The 22135-nt window shown below is 38.5% G+C and overlaps 1 protein-coding gene across 1 annotated transcript; it reads left to right on the top strand.

Moving 5' to 3' along the window:
- Positions 1-2268: 2268 nt before the first annotated feature.
- On the top strand, positions 2269-21049 carry LOC132790536 (protein suppressor 2 of zeste). Its single transcript, XM_060799093.1, is given in 8 exon segments — positions 2269-2621; positions 7715-7915; positions 8014-8110; positions 8221-8394; positions 9950-10190; positions 11034-11261; positions 11263-14806; positions 18285-21049. Coding segments are annotated over 7 exon segments (4500 nt in total). The 5' UTR covers positions 2269-2621; positions 7715-7785; the 3' UTR covers positions 18371-21049.
- The last annotated feature ends 1086 nt before the right edge of the window (positions 21050-22135 follow it).

The following is a 22135-nucleotide window of genomic DNA, read 5'->3' as shown; positions in this document are numbered from 1 at the left end:
TTAGATATTGTGTATAAAATACATTCTTCAAAAATATTGTTTCAAAGAAAACTTAGTTTTTTATGCTATGCTATAGATGTTAAAATGTAGGTAGTTATTGGGAAAAACCAACGGAAAGCGGAGACAAAATATTTTCTTAAAATAAGAATGTACATTACAACAAAAATATTCCTAATGCAATTCAACTGAACTTTCCTAAGAGAAAAACCGAATTAACACATTTTAATACATTGAAAGTGATTTTAGTTCTTGAAAAGCAAAGTTGAATATTAATAAAATATTTGTCGAATACACTTTTGAGAAACTGAAGCGTTATCACATTATTATTTTGCATGATTCTAATAATATTTTCAATACTGTAGGTGAACTCGAAGTAACCGATTAGCAAAAGTCTCTTGGCAAAGTTATGAAATTGTTTTCTAAGCTATACAATTTGTTTAAAGATTGGCAAAAATAGTTAATTTGATACAGTGAGGATAATCAGCATTTATGAATTTCATTAGTTCATTGTTTATATATAATCGTGGCGATTCGACACAATATTATAAATTTGATAGTCATTTGTCATATATTTATAAAGTAATAGTAGCAGGTTTATTAAGGAAATACCTTTTTTATACACAGCTTTTGTCAAATTTCATCATGCTATTGGATGCGTCGTTAAGATTAAAAATACTGTCATTATGCAAAACAGAAAGGACCCAGAAGAAGTTGCCTTATGTTTATATATTTTAAACTTGGTTATGTATATAGCGAAAATGTTGTTAATTTATAGGCACATTTTGTTTATCCAAAAGGTAAGGATAAGTCGATGTGCTACAACATATTCTTTATGGTTTATATGTATGTTACATATATATATATATTTTATTATTGTTAAGTTGTAACAATTCAAATATCAAGAAAATACAATAAATAATGGAAACGTCAACAAATAAAGATAAATGAATTATGCACGTTCGGATAAAGCGGAAATTGAGAAGAGTTCAATGAAAAAGGAAAATGAAGTCAGAGCAGGGGCGTGACACGAGGAACATGAGAGAATTCCCCATTGAAATATGATAAGGGAAGCGATAGAAACGTTTGGAAATTCGCGATGCGTATGTGCATCATTTATCAAACTCAATGCCCCTTGATATTTTCGTGTGTGTGTTTTTTTCTTAGTTTCCGTGAAGCAATTGCTATGCATATTAATGCCTAACGGGCCTTGAAATCAACGACGGAACGTGCAGAATCTTCAAGGACATTTTTATTTTGCACTTGTCGTCGTCGTCGTCGATGTTGCTACAAGCCTTTGAAATGCAAATTTCGACAAGCGCTGAAGTCGCTTTCAATTGAATTGAATCAAAAATGCGAGCTGAAAATTCGCATTTCCCCCCTTCATGATTTTCTCCCTACGGCAAAACATCGAATGTAAAATGAAGTAGGCTTCATGTGTCAAGAGGTGTCAGTGACAGGCATCAAAACGGATAAAGAGATACAAGCACACACACACACACTCATACACATGCACGTAAGGGAGAGGATGATACGTTTTGCATATGGCATATTCATAATTTACACAAAATGCCCAACGAACTGGGAGAGCGAGTGAGTGTGAGTGCGAATGTGAGGGACAACAGCAACAACAACGACTGCAACATTGTGTAGTGGCAGCGACCAAACGAGAATTCGCGATAATTAAAATAAACGCCAAGGCCAATACGTAGCTGGCACTCGACTGTTGACAGCGCTGCCTGCGCTACTCTGTGCGCTTGCCTCTCTCTCGCTCTCGCTCTCTCTCTCTGTCGATGCCAACGTCAATGCTGAAGCGACGTTAATCTCTCATTTGACAGTCGAATTCAATTAAAAAGCAGCACCCACATACAAACAAACAAACAGACACCAACACACACACAAACACACGCACGCACAAAGCAAGGCAAACGCAACGCACAGCCACCCCAAAAAAGGTAAAGGCAGCTCAGCAGCGAAGCGCACACACTCGCGTACACACACTTCGTGCATCGCATACGTTCGCAACGCACACACTTCGTGCAGAGACGAAGTGTTCGGGCATGGGAGCCGAACGTGCCGAACATGGCACTCGCAGCCAATCAAGCCTCACGACAGCCGCAGGGTGGGCGGTACAGCAATGGCGTGAAACGGCAACAGCGCGTCTCTTTGTCTCGCTTGCGCTAGCTCTCGCTCTCGCGACGAACTCTCAGGCGCAGACGCGACGAACAGCGACAGCGCCACGGTGCCGAAGCCGTTGGCAGGTCTAATCAGAATCAGTCTTTGAACAGTTTTCGTGCCGTGCACTTTGTGGACGGAGAAAAGTACAAAAAATTTTTCAAACTCGCCGTTCACTGAACACCACAGAGCGAGTGACAGAGATAGTGCGAGTGCAAATGCGAGTGAGTGTATGAGATAGCCATAGTGAGAGAGTAAAAGCGCTACAAAATCTCTGCGGCTGTTCGGTGATAATAAAAACGTGTATGAGAAATCGATAAGAGCAGCAGCAGCAGCAGCTGAAGTGAAAGAAGCGCGCACACACACAATCATACGCACACAACAACAACACACACATGGATTAGTGTTGGTGTGCCTGATGTGTATGTGTCGTCGTCAAGTGTTATAAAGTAAGCACTAGAAGAAGAAGAAGAAGCAGTAGAGAAATCCATCAATTGCTTTGAATCGATTTATGCTTTTTTTGCGTGCGTCAAAATAGATATGAAAAACCACAGTGCAGCAGCCACCGGCGGCAAGCGACTGTAACTGTAAGACGTGTGCAATAGTTTGCAGCAATTTGCGTCGTAATGGAAAAGCGCGCCTGTGTTTTGTGTACATTTCTAATAAGAAAATTTCACTTTGCTTTTTGATTGCGCGGCGAGTGCGGCGAAATGTAACGAAAAAAAAATATAACATAAAAATTATGCCCATGCCGATGTGGTAGTTGTGTGTGTGAAAATTTTGTAAACACACACATACACGTGACTGCGTGCGGTGGTGTGTGTGCGTCGTATTGGAATTTTCGACGCAGGCGGCGATTTCGTAGCGAGCCGAAAACTAAAATTGTGCGGCGAAAAGGCGAAAAACGCGCGCGCAAAATTGTAGAAAGTTTTGTTTTGGCTTTTGCCAGTTTTGTTTTGCTTTTTTTTCTCGTGCGCTCTCCCCAAACACACACACACACTCACACAGAAACATCAAAGCAACCCACTGGGGCGGTCAGGCGAAGCAGCGTTGGCTCTCTCTCACAGTTTATTGCGGCGAATAGATACAAATTTGTGTCGTCTCTGCTTCGTTGTGCCGTCGTGCGCTCGTTTCGCCTCAATTGCGCGGCGAGTACGAGTGCGAGTGCGAGTACGAATACACACACACACACCCATACTTACGCACACACATAGATAGTTACGAACGTAGCGTAGCATTTGAATTTCGTGCATTGCTTTCAGTTGTATTTTCAGCGGCTGCTGTTGTGGACACAACGCAAGCAAGCTTATAGCAAAAGTATTTCGTTCACCAAGTTTTGTTTTTCGATGTAACAACATTTCTCGCTTTGCGCGTGTGTATGTGTGTGTGTGTTCGTCTCTCGGCAAAGCTTGTTGCGTGCGCTTCGTGTCGTGTCGTGTCGTCTCGTGTCTATCTGAGTGTACGTAAGTGTGCGTGTGTGTGTGTAACAACCACCCTGCGGGTCGGTTTTGTAAACTTCGCTCGTGCCGGCGCAAGTTGTTGTTGTTGCTGCTGCTGTTATTGTTATTATTGTTTCGTTTCGATAGCGATAAGAGCGCGGCAAGCCTCTTTCCATTTTTTTTATTGTAAGCTGTGGCCATTTCGTCACTGTCTGCGTGTGTGTATGAGAGACTTTAACGTCAGCGACATTGAAGACGTCATCAACATTGTCTATTGACGTTCGTTCGTTCGTTCGTCCGTTGAATCCTTTGGCACCCAACGAAACCCCGCACAGTGGGACATTTTCATCAAGTGGGCGTGGATGTCAGTGGGCGCCTTGATGAATGATTGCGCTGTTTGCTTAGGCTGCACATTCGCCTCATTATCCTCATTCTAGATTGCCTAGAGCACTTTAGCAACTACAGTGTCCACCCTGTTCAACTCCCACACACACACACACACCCCACTGTCTTCCTCCCCACTGCAGCATCAACTACAATCTACATCTTTTTCTCGCTCTCTCTTTCTATCTCTCACTTTGCCGCCTCATCCTTGCGCCCACTTTGCATGTTGGCTTAGTTTTGCTGCCACTTTTTTGCTTTTGTTTTTGTTCGCTTTGCTCGCTTCTCGCTTTTTGTGTTTTGCTTGCCAGCATCGCAGCTTTTGTCGTCGTCTTCGCCTTCGTCGTCGTCGTCTTGCTTTTGTGTTGTCACTTCGGCCGCCTATTTCGTCTTCCCTTTTGCCAGCTGCTTTCGTGCCAGTTTCGCGTGAGCGTGTGCGACGTACAAAAGCGAAGCATGTCAAAGGCAAACGGGGCAAAAGTGGGCAGCAACTGAATGCGACTTGACTTCGCTTTATTCGTCGCACTTCAAGGCGACTTTTATTTGCCCTACACTTTGCTTTCGAGCGCGGCAGGCTAGAAGTTAGAGCTTGTTAATGTTGCAAGTTTTCCAATTCCGGCACAGATTGAAAAGCAGTTGCAGAGCTGAGAACTTTGATTTCATATTCACAATCGATCTATAGTTGAACTTAAACTCAATCTATCTCAGTCCCTATATTATATTATATACTCCATATTGCCTAGCCTCTAATTTTTAGACCCCATACTATAGTCTCTATATTTACTATAATACTCTATAATATACAGTATATAACAATAATAATAATATCAAATTTGAGCCACAGTTGTCAATCAGAACTCTCAACATATCTGTAGACATCTTTATGGATTATTAGTAATAATTTACACAGTTCTAAAAATATTTATACATATTTTTGATGTTTTTTACTATCCAGATCTTTTCGCAGTTCATTTCATTTGGTAATTACTATAAATATTGGAAAACTGATACGTTTTTCTCCATAAAAAGGTGATTTTAGCTTAGATGCAATATTTTGTGGTTCCATATAAATGGATTACATTCATTACAATCGCCTGTTCGGTGTCTACTACTTTTGTAATTATACAAAGATGATTAAATGTTTTGTGAGTCTCATTTTAAGAACAGAAATAGATCTAAGGTGTGGCCATAATAATACTATTTTTACGAAGAATATAATTCTATGAATATGATTACTATAGTATAGAAGATCTTATCTTTCCAATCCAGTACTATATTCTATAAACATCTTTGATTATAAGCAAGATATTTGAGTATATTTTTATACATGTTTACTTTGGTGGAATATTTTTCATATTTCTTCTAACTTGGCATACAAATTTTTAGGTTCCATCAAAAGGTTAGATTACATCGAAAATCCTTAAAATTTTGGATAATTGCTAATATTTGTTTTCATTCAAGAAAGTAGAGTACTTACAAAAGTACTATAATATTTATAGCAAATAGTTTTCCTATTCAGTTTTTAAATATACTAAACATACTATAATATTTAATGCAAATACTTTTTCTATTCACTTTTTGAAGATTGTTAAGGCCAGTGAAATGTTAGGATATGGCGCCTTCGGCTACTTTATATTCCAATTCTTTCCCAGGCCCACACACAGACAGTCAGAGACACACACAAACTATTATCGTTGTGCTCTTGTATCCCATGTGACAATGTACAGTACATAATAGATTGACATCATGACATTTGCAGCCTTTGTTTCATACAAATCTCTTCATCGTCAACGTTACAGTCATCGTCATCGCCATCGCCATCATCGTCATCATCATCATAATCATCGTTGTCATTATGGTTGGCAACGCTTCGAATGTGGCATAGATTCTTGTGGTAAGCGGCGCTCCAACCTGCTGCCGCTGTTGATCCACAACTCGTTGCCCACATACATACATAATAATCATCATTATTATTATTATCAACAGCAAGTCAAAGAGTTGCTCTATGTGTGTGTGTGTGTGTGTAGGGCACAAGAGCGTAATTTTCGTACTTTATTCGTTTGCACGACGCCGACGACGAGGCAAAACCTAAAACTAGATTCAAGTACACACGTTGAGTGCACAATCGTTGCCTCTGTGTGAAGTGTATGTGTGTGTGTGTGTGTGTGTGTGTGTATTAGTGTGCGTGTGTGCATGTATGCTTTGTGTAGGGTGCCCTCTGTGTGACACGAAGGGCGTCGCTTTTGAGTAGCCCCCCCAACTCAGTCTTCGCTCTTTGAGCTCTTCCTTTTTTTTAGCTGACCCGCGCGTATGAATTACTTTTTTTCTATTTTTTGTTGTTGTATTCTTCTCTCTGTGCCACTTCCTCTTCTTCTTTTTTTGTATGCTCATATTCGTATTTTTGTTTTCGGCATTGTTCCGATTCATGGATGGCTGACTTACTAGTCTAAAGTTTTGAGGTCTTGTGCCTACAACGACATCGACAACGACAGCTACAGCTACATAGATAGAGATACAAAGATACTCTACAGATACATATACAATCTTTGCTATATGCGAGAGCTATCTGCGGCTTTTGTTGTGTGTTTTTGAAGCTCCTCTCTGACGACAGCGACGACCACAATGATATTTCATGGCTCTTGGCTCTTGGCTGATGGCTGATGATGGTCTTGTCTGCTTGATGATGGGATTTTGCTTTATGTTTTTTCTCACAGTTAGCTTTTTACTACCCATACTTGGTATTTGTGGGTTGTAAGGGCATTCTAAGTTGGTGACAATCACAAAATGATTAAAATACTCGTTTGTGAAGCTTTTCAACACTGTTAATACGCTGTTGATCGGTAGCAGTAATTGAGTGGCCGTCTGTCTGTCTGTCCGCGTCTTAAGAAGATCAGATCTCAGAAACTATGAACGCTATATCAACGAAATTTAAGGATAGTGATCTACTATCATATTCGCTTGTTTTGTACTATTCCACGCCCCTTTTCGACATTCTACATTAAAGTAAAAAACCATTATAATAATTTTAAATGTGACCAACTCACAAGTTATTCATAAAGTAGGCTTATTGTATGCATTTCAATTGGAAATGTTTTTTTACGATAGTGCAAAGTAAACGAACAAACAATAAATATGTTTTTGGAATAAAATGTTCCAACATTGAAACTTCTGGTCAACTCCAATCAACTTTTGTGGCTCAAAAAGTTTGTGAACCAAATGCATTTCACATATGTATCTTAATTACTGAACACTAATATAACCGAAAAGTCAAGTTCATTTTCATATAAATTCGAATGAGTATCATTTAATATATATATATATTTGTAAAAAATACAAAGAATATCAAAAAAAAAGTGATAGACTTACACCTGAATTTACTTTGACCGAAAAAGTAGCTGAACTTGCTTTGTTTTTATTAACGATAGAAATGCTATGAAACTTTATAAAGCGTCAACTTAAGAATCGCACTTCTTTAGCATCGCAATGATTTATCGATAACCGTGTTATACCTGCTTTAATGACACGACTTTCTGTTAGAAGTGTTACTCCCTATTATGTTCATTCCATTGGCCAAATTAGTTTATCGTGTATCTCAACAGATTGTTGCCTTGTTTTATAACTTTGTGATCTCAGTTAGTTAAGCTTCTTTAAATTGACTTTACTTTACAGTTTCGTTTCCATAGCTAAGCCCCAATCTCTTTCCTTTCGCTATCCTTTCACAGGACATGGCATTCGTTTGAAACAAATTCAGTTCAAATTAACAGAGGCTAATACAAAGAAATAAAAGCTTAAAATGCACACCAAGATGGAGAAAACAGTCGCAAATCGTCGACAGATGGGCGACTTCAATGAACAGTTGAGCTGTCGCATCTGCCTGGGCTATATGATAGACCCCACCACAGTGGATTATTGCTATCACACATGTAAGTCCAGCTCAAAACCACTTGGGACGCCACTTCAGTTCCAACTTCAGCATCAACTTCAACTTCAACTTGAATTCGAACTTGAATTGTGCTTTCAGATTGCCGCAGCTGCATTTTGAAGCATTTGCTGCGCGATGTTTACTGTCCCCAGTGCAAGGCCAGCGGCGGCAAACAGATCAATGAGGATAACCTAAGGTAGGTGCTATAAAAGAGATCTCTTCATATTTCCCCTCAGCATCTTAGCTACTCTTCTCAATCATTCCACTTCATGCATTACTCATGAGTTCATCGCCTATTCGTTGCAGATCCGATGACACATTGCGTGCCCTCATCTATAAAATGGTTCCTGGACTCTATCAGCGTGAGTGCGAGCGACTCGTTGAGTTCGAGGAACAGCACAAGGACCTCGATTCCGACCTTGACGATGTGCTGCAAGCCGAAAAGGAACAGGAGTTCTTTACGCCAACAGAGCCTATAAGGTGAGTCTATAATTACTTTGATATAATAACTTCTTTATATTGAAAATAATTAGATCAATTTTGTAATCTTATAAATGTTGTTGTATTTTTTGCTACTTATAAATTTTGTAGACTTTTTTTTACTACTTCCTATAATTTATTTGTTTTAGATACTTATTCTTAATTTTGTTTTCGATTTTATAATTAAGGTCAAATAGTTTTTTTTAGGTGTTTCCTTAAGTTTTCCTTAGGATTAATAACTTTATGTTTTTCGGAAGGAATTCCTCAGTTCCACTTTTACTGAGAACAAACTTCGCATTGTTTAGAAATTATAAAAAATCTTTTTTATTTTCTCTTTTCAAAGAGTAAACATTTTCAGTCACTAAGAATTTTGATTAGAAACTTTCCCAGTTTCGGCTTTGTTCATCCCTCGACTCGTCACTTTAATTAAACTCAACAAACAGAACAGAATGTACAATTTCCACTGCTTTTATCTTCAGAGTTCGTTCACTATTCAACCCTCAAAAGCAAAATGTTTTCCTCATCAGCTATACTATATATTTATAGCAATTTCCGTCAACATTCTCTTAACTTCATCAGCCTAATTGAACTGGCACTGCGCATTACTTGGGTGCTCAAATTTCCAACTAACTATTTTCATAATAATAATACTGTAGGGTTCTGTGATTAACTATGGGCTTTCAGAAATATAAAATACACAGAGAAAAAAACGTTCTTCAACGAAGAAATACATACCTTTTGAATCAAGCTCTAAACAATTCAAAATGTAACACACAAAATACATTTTGAAAATTCGAGCACAATTCTAGAATAATTCTTTATTATATTATTGAAATAAGATGGCTTGTAGTGGGAAACGAAATATGCTTCGCTATATTCTAACATTTTTAGTCTAATTTTGTAAAAATGGTAAGAATGAACATGGAATTCAAAACCACAAGTTTTTCCCTTTTTAAAGTATCCCTTTGACTTATAAATACCATAGAACTTTTGTTAGCTGCTGTTTTTTAAGATAAATGTCTTTCCTTAAAATATATATAACCACAGCCCAGATTAGTATTATAACTTTCTGCCTGCAAGAAATGTATGCAGAAAAAGACATCTCCGACCCTTTGAAGTATTTACATTCTTGATCAACGTTAACAGATCTCAGATTTTAAAAACTATAGTAGACTACTTCCTACGGGTCTTAATAGCTTTGATTGACAATCTTGTTTTTTTATAGCACTATATGGTATATTTTGAATGTGATGTTATATAAATATACCAAACCTAGCCCTCGCTACATATGTTTCAGTATGTTATGTTTAGTATTTTGGTATATTTTTAGAATAATAACGCACTGTTGCCTACTTGAAAATGTCTTAAATTTAAGAGTTGTATTCTTTATTCTTTTTCAAACCTAAATTTTCTTATTGTATAATAAGTCTTAGACATGTTTCTTGTCTTGTTTAATAATCTACACATACTTTTACAGACTTTTTTTTAATTTCCTTCCGGCTTCTCTTTGCGTTTATATTTAACTTTTCTTTCTCGCTTCTCGTTTCTCCCGCAGTTTATCCCTAGAATATCATCCAGCAATGCTGAAACACTGCAGGGCATCGGATAAGCCGCCCGTCTGCTATCTTCAGTGTCCCGCTGGTCTGCGGATTGCGCATCTGAAGCAGTTTCTCTGCTCCAAATACGACATCGATGCGCAGAACAAACAAGTCGAGGTCGAGGTCACCTATGAGGATGAGGTGCTGCAGCCAAGCTTGACGTTAATGGACATTGGCTATTGCTACCACTGGGATCGGGTGAGTTTCATCAACTAGTTTTTATACCCACTACCCAAAGGGTAGAAGGGTATTCTAATTTTGTGCTGGCAGGAAATGTATGCATATATATATATGTATATATTCTTGATCAGCGTCAACAGCCGAGATGATATTGCAATGTCTGTCTGACTGTCTGTTTGTTTGTCCGTCTGTCTGTCTGTCTGTCTGTCCGTATGAATACCTAGATCTCAGAGATTATAAGAGATAAAGCTTTAATTTTTATTCAACAGCATATGTTATGTTTGCAGGCAGATCATGTTTGTTTCAAATTTTTGCCACGCCCACTTCCGGCCCCACAAATTAATAAAACTCGCATAAAAAGCGTAATTTTAAAGCTAGAGTCTCGAGTTTCGGTATATACAATAATAGTTATAGAACTTGTGGTTTTTGAAAATTTGATTGCGATTAGATAAAAATAATGGAAGTTATTAAAGAATATATTGTATAGGCAAAAACGACTATTTACTAAAACTAATAGTTGTTTTAGCTAACAGTTTGGTGTATTCTGAGTTATTTGGTATATTTTGATTTCATACTATACTAATATACCATATACATATATCACTTGATATATTTGTTTAGTATTTTGGCGGTCTATTTTTGGCATATTTAAAGAACAATATCTCAATATTTTGCATTTATTCAAAATGGGTAGCGGGTATCTCAAAGTCGAGCACACTCGACTGTAGCGTTCTTACTTGCTATCTATAAGTATGGAAACGCAATTCGACTGGCAAATCCAATTGTGTCGTTCGTTTAAGGTCAATTCTACAATCGTTCCCTTGTTTTGCTCTCTTCTTTTCCCCCTCTCCCCTTGTGCAGCATGCGCCGATGTCCTTTCAGTACAGGATACTGCTCTATGAGAACGAGTGCATAAAAAACGATGAAAACAATTTGTCAAAGGTTAATCAGGATATTGAGTCAAGACCCGCTGCTGCTGCTGCTGTGGTGACAACCACAACAACAGCAACAACAACAACAAAGAGTGCCAAGTCCGTGACCTTTGCCGATGAGCTGGAAACGCAACCGAATAATCCCCCCTCGCCCACATGCAGCGCCCGCGAGTAAAACGCGCGCCAAATCCAACTCAAAGGTCAGCAAGGGCAACAAGCGAACACCATTGAGTCAGACGGCAAATGAATCCAATGAAGATGCCTCTCAGGCTGTGAGCAACTTCAAGAGCTTGCGCAGCAACGATATGCGGTACAGTGATTACGGTGTTGCACCCACGGCGGCTCCGTTGTTGCGCGTGAAGAGCGAACCGGAACCGGAGGAACAGTCTAGCCTGGGTGTGTCCAATATGAACATTGTGGTGAGCATACCGCAATCGCAGTTGAGTAAATCTGCTGCCTATGCGGATGAGGAAGGTTTCGAGCTGAAGACGGCCAACAAAAAGTCCTCGAATGCAGCTGTGCGCAATTTGCCCAAGCTCAAGATCGAGCTGAACAGCATGAAGGCGAAACTGACGCTGCCCAAGTCAGCGGATGCACGTCTCGAGGATGCCGGGCAACATAATCAATTGGATTTGGAAACGTATGCCAAGAACATTGGCCTCAAACCCATTGAACAGCCAGCAACACCTGGTGCAAGCGATGCTTTGAAGTACAGTCCGAATGCCTCGCCCATGTCCTCGTGTTCCTCATCCACCAATGGCTCCAATGGCACCGCGGATGCCTCAACCTCAACCTCAACTTCATCCTCGACGAACTCGACGTCATCGTCGTCGCATCGCAAGCGCAAAAAGAAGCACTCCAAGGAGCCAAAGGATGCGAATGGCAAACGCAAAAAGTTGCATGCGGAAATCAGTTCACAAACCGATGGAAAAATGAAAATGAAAATCACAACAACACCGCATAATCACAAGGCGCACAAGCTCGATCTCAAGCGTTCGCATTCGTTGGCTGGCGGCGAGTTGAATGCGCTGCAGAAAGCCAACGATTTGAATCGCACTTTAGGAGAAGAATCGCGCAGCATCAGCAACCTGATGGCGACGACTTCGGGGACAACTTCGATGTCGACGTCGATGACAACTTCGGGGATAACTTCGATGACAACTTCGATGACAACTTCGATGACAACTTCGGGAATAACTTCGGGAACAACTTCGATGACAACTTCAGTGGAGAAGCCTCAGTTGCCTGCATCGCCGCCTTTGCCGCCGAGTTTGTTCAAAAGCTTTTCACCCGCTGGCAGTCCGCTGCCCAAGGCAGCAACACCACCTCTAGCAGCAGCAACCACTACGGCTACAACAGCAGCAAACACTCTGACAGCAGCCACAACCAAATCGAAGCTTGTGCCCGCTCCCAAGCAACTGAAACCCACACCAACACCAACCAATAACAATAACAACAACAAAAGGCAACCCACTTTGACGCCCTTGCCACAGCCTGCGCCGCACTTTGCCGTGCCACAAGCGCCGCTGCGTCAGGCGCCGCATCAAATGCTGCGATATCTTTCCACGCCCAGTTCCATAGCGAGTGCAGCCAACAAGCAGCCAAAGCGTTCGCTCTCGCTGGATGAATCCGCTCCAGCTTCTAGCTTGGCCAAGCATCCGCGTCTCGACTATCAGCAACAGCAACAGCAGCAACAACAGCAAGTGGGTGTCAAGTATGCTGCCGCAGCAGCCAAGCTGAAGCAACAAGCGAGCGCTCAGCTGCGTCTCTACGGTCCGGAGTTGGCCAAGCCAACCAGTATGCCGATGCTCTCCAGCTTGAATTTGCCGCCCAGCGGTTCGGTGACAATAACGCCGCGACCACGCAACACACAACCGCGAGCAACCATGGCAAATGCAACAGCAGCCAAAGCAGCAGCAGCAGCAGCAACACAAGCTCCAAGACCAACTGCAGCTGGGAGCAACCTTAGCTATGGCTATGGCGAGAGTTCGCTGAGCAATTTGCCAGCGTTGGAGATTATGCGACTTGGAGCAGCAGCCGCTGCGGCGGCAGCAACCAGTGCACGTTTGATGGGACCACCGAAGCAGCCAGCGAAACGTGCTGTGGCCATGCCGTTGCCGTTGCCACTCCCTTTGCCCCTCCCCATGCCGCTGCCGTTGCCAATGTCGATGTCGATGTCGATGTCGATGCCAGCGACTGTCAAGTCGCCGCCGTTGTCAGTTGCGCTGAGTGCGCAACGAGGCAACAACCACAGCAACAATCTCGGCAACAGCAACAATGCTGCTTATCGCACATCGCCGCCTGCATTAATAAATCTGCGCAACACCGTTCCAGTCTCGTTTCCATCAAAGTCAGCAACAGCAACAGCAGCAGCCAAAGCCGAGCTTAATTCAAAGAAATCCGCAACAGTTGCCGCAGCGGGAGCAGCAACAACTTTGACTTCGACTGGAAGCAAAGCCAATGGCACAGCGGCTGCTGCTGCTGCTGCTGCTGCTTTGCTGGACAAGTCGAAAACGAGTTTGCGTGATTTTCGGCCACCAACAACAACAACAGCAACAACAGCGGCAGCAGCAACAAGCTCAACAACAACCACAGCAACGACCAAGGATGCCGACATACTTGATTTATCAGCTCAGGGCACAGGACGCAACAGCACCAAATTGGCGCCCACGTCGCCACCCGTGGGCAACAGCAACAGCAGCAGCAACAGTCTGGAGGCTGCGCTGAATAAAATCAAGCAAAACATTTCCGCCAACAGCAATTGCAGCAATGTTGTTGCTTCAGTTGCTTCGGCTGCTTCGGCTGCTGGCGATGATCTACAGAATCTGCATATGCTCTCCGAGTCGGCAACAGCGCGCGAAAAGATCTCGATAAAGGCTGGCAACAACAACAACAACACTACTACTACTGCTAACAACAGCAGCAGCAACAGCAATACTGCAAGCAACAGCAACATCTACGAGAATAAGCCAAAGAATGCGGTGGTGCGACCACAGAATGCCTCAGTGCGCAGCATACCCAATCCATCGGCGTTGGCCTTTCGCAATCAGGCCACGCTCTTGACTAGCAACAGCAGCAGCAGCAGCAACACATCAACAACATCGACTACAACAATTGCAGCAGCCAAGCCGTTGACTGTGAAAGCCGATGAGAAGCCCAAATTGAGCTCAGCCACAATGTTGCTTAGCCCTAACAGCAACAGCAACAACAATAATAACAACAGCAGCAACAACAACAACAACAACAACAATTGCAATGCTGCCACATCGCCGCGTGCCACGAAAAAGGCAACAACCATCGATCAAGTTGCTGCCAATTTGAACATACGCGCCGAGGCAAAAGCTGCCGCCCTCGCCGAGGAGGCGCCACCAGCCAGTGTGGCAAGTGTTGCTGCCGCTGCCAAAACTCCCGAATCGGAGAAGGCAACCAAATCGGATGCCACGGCAACAGCGACAGCAACAGTCACAGCAACTGCAGCAACAGCAACATCGACTGCAACTCCGACACCAACAACCACAACAACAGTTGCTGTTGCCAGCACACCTACAACACCCGCCACACTTCCCTTGGCGCTGCCCACGGCAACAGCAACAGCAACCACAAACGCTGGCAGCGTCAGCAGCGAGACGCTCTCGAAGCCGCCCGTTCAAATCTCCGCTACCGACACTCCGGTCCCGGTGGCAAGTTCCGCTTAGTCACAAGGTGAGTCTCTCCACAAATATATGATTATTATTATTATTATTCCTATAATACCGATGAAAAGTTCTCATTGAAAACCTCAATTTTCATTAAAATTTAAGTCACTTCAATTATATGATAGTTATCAGTTGGTAATAATCTAATATCAAATATCATATGTTTATGGCTAACTGACAAATATAATTCAATTGAAAAACCTTTCCTTTATTAGAGAATATAAATTATATGATGTTTGTCTTAAGAAAACTTTGAAAAAACTGTATCTTATTCATTCAGCAAAGGAAAAATTCTAAAATTAAGAAAATTGATAAATTTTAAAGTAAGACAAAATTATAGAATTCTAGATTTACTATTCTACGATAAGATTGCTTTGCAGTTCGAATAAGGACTGTTCTCAATTCAAGAATTAAATTGATGAATTCTTAATTGAAGAATGCAAAGTGAAGGATCTAAATTGCACACCGAATTTAAGTATTCTTTTATAGAGTCAATTTTTTACTTAATATTCATATTCAGTTAAGACTTAGGATATTCTTTTGTATTTCTTAGAGACTAGAAATGTATATAAGTTTTAAGTGGAAGATATGATACATAATATTTAAAATAGTATTAGTTGGTACACATGCTTAGAACTGTTTGCGTTATCTGTTAGAGTTCCCTTAATTGGAATTATGTATCTATAACTTGCTTATTAAACGAGTTAATTATTATATTGTACAAGTGATTACCTAATAGTCAAATTGGATAAAAATATAATTATTATAACAGCAAGTTACTTCATATCAGATTAGTTTACATACTTGTATTCTTTGGAGTGTTAGTAATTCCAAAATTCAGTACTATTCGTTGTATCTATTACAGTTACTGTAATTGTATCTTACTACAACTTTACTATTTTTATTACGGGTTGTTGCTATTTTTGTTCCTATACTAAGATTTTATGCTACCTTTTGTCAATCGCATAGCTTATTATTGAATTATAATGTTTTCACTTGATCTCTTATTATATATAATATTTCTGAAGATTTTACAATCGGAATAGTTCACCAACACTTTGTAGAATTTACTGTTTACTGTTTTTGGTATTAAAAGGTTTTTTTCGGTATAAGGTATTTTTGTTTGTTTTAGAACTTTGAATCTATTTTTCATTTCATCGAATTTAAAAGTCTTCTGTATTCTGTATTCTATATTTTATTTTCATTACTTCTATTTTACAACAAGTTTGATGGAATACAGAAAAGTGTTTCGAAATAGTGAAAAAGTAATTAACTTAAAATTCTATATAAACTCAGCATGAGTTCTTATAAAATTTTATTGTATCAGGAAAATCTATATTTTGTTAACTTTTCCCATTATGTTATATTGTATTAAATTATATTTATTATCTTATTATCTCACTAAATTAACAACAATAGAAAGTTGATTTTCAAAGGGTATTTAATCGTCGATTTGTCAGCATTAGTTTGTTAGTTGCCTTGAATTATTGTTTGATTGGTGAAATTCTCGAAGCGAGCTTAAGTACAATATCCATCCACTTGGTGTCGTCTTCCAACTTGAATGGATATTATTTTTTTCTCGTTTTTTTTTTTTTGTTGTTTGTTAGTTGCGCGTGGTTTTTGTTGCTGCTTAACTTCTATGTTTAGTTTGGTTTTTTTTTTTTTTTTGGCGCGTTTCCCACAGTCGACGACGCAAAGCAAGAAAAAAGCGACTCAAATTATACAAATTACATTTCGTGTGTGCTTGAGTTGTTGTTGTTATTGTCTGTTGTTGTTGCTGTGTGTTGTGTTGTTTTTTTTTCCTCCTCTTTGGCTTTTCTCAAGTAGTCATTATACACAAATTTAGCGGCCACTGCTCGTCAACGTGTGTCTTCCACGTTAGCCTCTGCCCTCGTCTCTTTTTCGTCCCCGCTCTCACTCACTCGCTCACTCTCTCTCTCGCTCTTTCATTTCATTCACTTGTTTACTCTCGCTCTCCCTCTCTCTGGCCTTTCTCGTTCATTTGGTGGTTCGTTGGGTCGGTCATTCATTCCTCAGCGAGCACTGCTTTATTTTTGCCGTTATAACAACAACAACAATAACAACTCGGAACTTTTTATGCAGTATTTCGCTGGCCTTTTTTTTATTTTTAATGAACAGCAGCAGCAGCAGTCTCTTCGTTTCTCTATTTCTCTGCCCTGATTGCGTCTCTCGTGTGTCTCTCTAGCGCCGGTCATTCGCTCATTTTCTCATTCTCTTGGCCATTACATCATTTCGTATTTTCATCCATGAATAACAATTTTCATTAGTCTTGCCACGTTTCGCTGTGCAGCTTATTGTATGGGATTTGTGTACTCTATAAAGTTGATTTAATTCATTCTGTCCGTCTGTCTGTCTGTCCGTCCGTCTGTAAAAACACTTCGATGTCAGCAACTATGAGAGCTAGAAACTCCTAATTTGGCATGTGGCTTTCTGAAAGTTATATACACACAAATTTGGCTCGAAATTTGGAAAGCCACGCCTATATTGCCAACATATGAGGGCATATTTTGTTGCTTTAATGTGACTACATTATAGATATTATATATTATTTGCAAAAATCAATATTTGAGACAAACTTGCGTTGTTTTATCGGTCTGCCTGTCTGTCTGTACCTTCGGCTGATTAAATTTATCTTGTCTATTATTATATAAGAGCTCAACATATTAAAATATGTATATATTTTGTATAAGAAGATGAAAGTAGGTTAAATAAGTTTAAATAAATTAAAAGTAAGTCCAAGTACGCCAGACTCTCTATCCGTACGTTCGTCTGAATAAATTTATCCGTCTTGTATTATATACGAGCTAAACATATGTATATGTGATATATTTTCTAAAGGTAGATGAAAGTAAAATAAATTTTTTTTTAATTTTAAAATCTATATCCAAGTCGAATTTACTTTGCTTTATTCGTCAGCCTCTCTGACCGTACCTTTGATTCTTCTTCTTCTTATATAAGAGTTGAGCATACAAAATATGTTCTATGAGGAAATTCTTTAAAGAATTCTGATGTAATTTAATTAATTTTTTAATTTTCACGTCAATATTCAAAGCAATTTTGCATTGTATTTATCGCCAGCCTTCCTGGCCGTACATTTGCCAAATAAAATACATTGTTCAGGATATAATATATATTTTATTAAAGTTTTGAATACAAGAAAAACTAAATTCTTTTAAATTTAACAAGTTTTTGATGAAAAAATAAACATTATACATTTTCCAATACAAACTTTCATAGTTTTTACCATCAGCCTCTCTGTCCGTACATATATTCAATTAAATTCGTCGTTTTACCTGCATTGAAGACATAAAATATGTTTTAAGATGTTCAAGTAGAATAAATATGTTTGAATTGTTATTTTAAGAGCCTCTCAAATTAAAATGCTTAATATAGTTTTTAAGATGTAGCACCTCTGAAATTTAACGATTTTGTCTTAAATTGCATATTTTTCTTTTCATTTGCAGCGTTCCTTTGGATGTGCGGCTCGCAAATGTATCTGGTGGCGCCACTGGAGAGTCTGCAAAGCAGCAGCAACCAGAATGCCAATTGATAACGTCTGCAAAACGCCTTCCAGTTGTAGGAGCAGCTCCCAGGTTTCCAGCTCATCAATTAGCACACAAAAAGGTGGCGGTAAGGGGAGCGTCGAGAGCGGTGAACCACGGTGAACATAAATACCTTCATTAGAAAGCAATATACAAATGATTCGCACCTAAAAGCTAGCTTATACCAGATACAGCTGCAATAAGACACAAGATACTCGACGTATACTTGTGAACTTGTGCTCTCAGATACAGATACAAAATTCGCGCACAGATGCAAATAATTGTGCAAATATTTGCGCTGGAATTAGTACGCGTCGAAATAAATTAAAAACGTAATGGAAATATGTCTGCTAAGCGACGAACAACAACAGCAACAACAACAACACAGAGAAAAAAAAGCTGACACAAAAAATGCGAAAATATAAATAAAATAAGCACAGCAGCGACGTCTGTTGTTGTCGTTATTGCTGCTGTTGTTGTTGTTGCTGTTTGGCATAGCAAAAATGCGAACGAAAATTAATTATAAAATATCAGCAAATAACAAATACAGCAACAACATTAACAACAACAGCTAAACAACAATCACACACACGTTGAATCGCCAACTCGTAGTACGTGTCGATTACACTGCGCGAAAAAGAGTTCGACAAACTTCTCCTCAACCGTCGCATACAGTAGACGCTCTCTACTCAAAATATGCCGACTTTTAGATTAGTGAATTTCTTACATTATATTTAAAGAAAAAGAATGAGATAAATATTTTACTTGATTACACTGCGCGAAAAACATCTCAACAAAACGCCTTCTCAACTGTCGCATTCAATAGACGCTCACTTCTCAAAATATCACGACTTTTAGATACCCTATTAGTAAATTTCCTACAATATATTTAAAGAAAATGCATTGGATAAAGTTTTTACTTGATTACACTGCGCGAAAAACAGTTCGACAAACTCCTCTTCAACTGACGCATTCAGTAGACGCTCAGTTCTCAAGATATCACGACTTTTAGATACCCTATTAGTGAATTTTTGACTTTATATTTAAGCAAATAAATTAGTTAATATTATAAAAACTTTAACTAATTCATTTGCTTTAAATACGATGTAAAAAAATTCAATATTTGATAAAAAAAAAAAAACTGAAACTTGTTATAGAAAAGTCATTCTCAATGAAATCTGTTTACTATCTTAAAATATCTTGAATGTTTCATATATTTTGAAGTTAAATTTTTAAAACTTTTATAACGATAGACGTAGACAACCAAATTTTAACGCTCTCATTTCTTTGTCATTTGCTAGGGTATCACAAAAAGCAAAAGTCTTATCAATTTTAAAATCTATATGAGCTGAATCTATATGTCTGACGCTACTACGCCAATCAGACGTCACAAGCCAGGGTATCATAAAGATAAAACTTTATCAGAAACAGACCGTCACAGCACTCTAAAGTGAAGCCTTATAATCGAAATCGAAATTACGCTATTTGAAATGTAAAGTTTGAGTATAATGGAAAGAAGTATCAGTTTAAACAAAACAGTTTCGATATGCGGGAAATATTAAAGAATTGAATGAAATTTCTAGGGTATTAGAAAGATGTACGTTTAACTGGTGAATGGAAATTTTCATTAATCATTTCAACAGTTAATAAAGGCTTTCAAGAGATTGGGATAGATCATAGAAAACAAAAACCTTAAAAGTTCCATGTTAAACAAGTTGTAAAGCTAGAAAGTTTTAAGAGCCATAAAAACAGACGAGCTTCTGAATTACGAAAACAACCAGATCAAGTTTTTTTTTAACAAAACAGGGAATATTAAATGATGGCTTGACAATATAAAAAAGACAAAACCAAACTTTTTAAAATAAAACATTTTGAGATTTCAAATGTTATAAGATCTCTTCTATCCATCATTATCATCCATACAGTTTATTACCCTATTCAAGTGCAATATCATAGCTAAAATCTCAGTCGCTGAGAATGTTATATTTGAAAGCAGATTAGCAGCTGTAACTACCCGTTTCGGAAGCAGGTCTTTAGCAGGGTATTTGTTGAAGAAGAGGCCAACAGAGCTGATAACATTATGAACTCAAATCGCATAAGGAATGCATAAATTATGATGAATATAATGAGTGTTGTGAATTGTGAATACTGAATGCTGAGTGGTGAATGGAGAGTTGTGAATCGTACGAACTGCGAGTTGTGAGTTAATCGGAAGTGTGTCCAAGTGTGAAACGCGCACTTGGCGCAGGTTGTTGTTGATGAAATGAGACGCGACGCGATGCGAGTCGAGTTCGTTTTTTGGATTTTAGATTTTTAGTTGTATTTTGTTTTGGTTTTTTTGGTGGTGGTGTGTGAACAGTAGCCAACACACACACATACAAACATAGAGAAGTACACCCAACACACAAGTCGAAGAGCGGCACACGCACGTTCGTTGAGGCGATAAAATTTTAACGATTTGCGCCGTTTGAGCTGAGCGTGTCGAGCATAAAGATACAAACGACAACAGCAACAACAACAACCACAACAAATGAGAAAACAACAGCAAGATGATTATATACAAATATATATACACATTTATATACCTACCTATAGATACTTATAAATATCTTGTAGATACTTTTCGGTATTAGTTACGTTCAATTGCAGCACGAACTTTGTACATAAATTCAAATCGAAGCGACAACTCCAAAACAAATACAAAAAACAACAAATGCACACAATAATAATATATTATATATTTATCTGTATGTTTTTTTTTCAAACTTAAAGCTTTGACCAAAAACAAAAAAAAACAAACAAATAATAAAAAACAAACTTAATTATAGTGACGAATGTTCTATATGTAATCGCAGCAAATTAGTTACCTAAGTATATCGTATCGTACATATCGATAACTATCGATATTATATAAAGCTTTATGTGCGCTCTCTTCCTATTACTTTTTTGTATTTTATTTCGTTGTCACGTTTCGCTTTCCGTTGTTAAATTGCATTTTGTGTAAACAAACTTTTATTTGTTATTAATTATGTGTAAATATTTGATCAATTTTAAATTGTATATTATATAAAAAACATCGCGTGTTATCGAAAACATCCGCGTAGACATTAAGGGGGAAGAAAAATCAACCCTTTGTTGCCCGCCACCTTACGGGGCGTAAAATTGACATAGGAAAAATCGTTCGCTACCCCATCGCAGATATAAGTATCTGTAACCATGGAAAAACGGCGACAAAACGTAGACAACATTTTCATTTTGGGGCTCGAAATTTGTTGAAGAAATTTTGTATTTGTAGATTTACTTAATTTAAATTCCCGGCTATACTATATATGTAGTATGTATATGGAGAAATCGTGCAAAAACTATAATTCTAATTATATTATTTGTAAGCTGATGATGATATTAATAATGTTTGTTCCGTGAGAAATGTTTCAACAATTAACAAAATTATACACACTATATTTAATTATTATATATAAAATATCTTAATGTGTGCACATACTAACAAAAAAATGCATTAACAATTACAATTAGATACATATTATTGTTAGAAACATTTTTGGCAAAAAGAAAACAGAAAGAGAAATCAAATCACATGTAATCCACATAAGTTAAACAATAAATTAGCAGATTTTCAAATAAAATAAAACATAAAAAGAAAAAAAAGCAAATACACTCACAATTTGACAAATGTGTTTTCTACTTTAATGGGCACTGATAAATCTGGCAGCTGGGTCGGATATGAAGGCACAAACGACAACGACAACGACAAC

Source organism: Drosophila nasuta, chromosome 3, assembly GCF_023558535.2.
Source record: "Drosophila nasuta strain 15112-1781.00 chromosome 3, ASM2355853v1, whole genome shotgun sequence".
Taxonomy (NCBI): Eukaryota; Metazoa; Arthropoda; class Insecta; order Diptera; family Drosophilidae; genus Drosophila; species Drosophila nasuta.
This window is presented reverse-complemented; position numbering and strand designations above follow the sequence as displayed.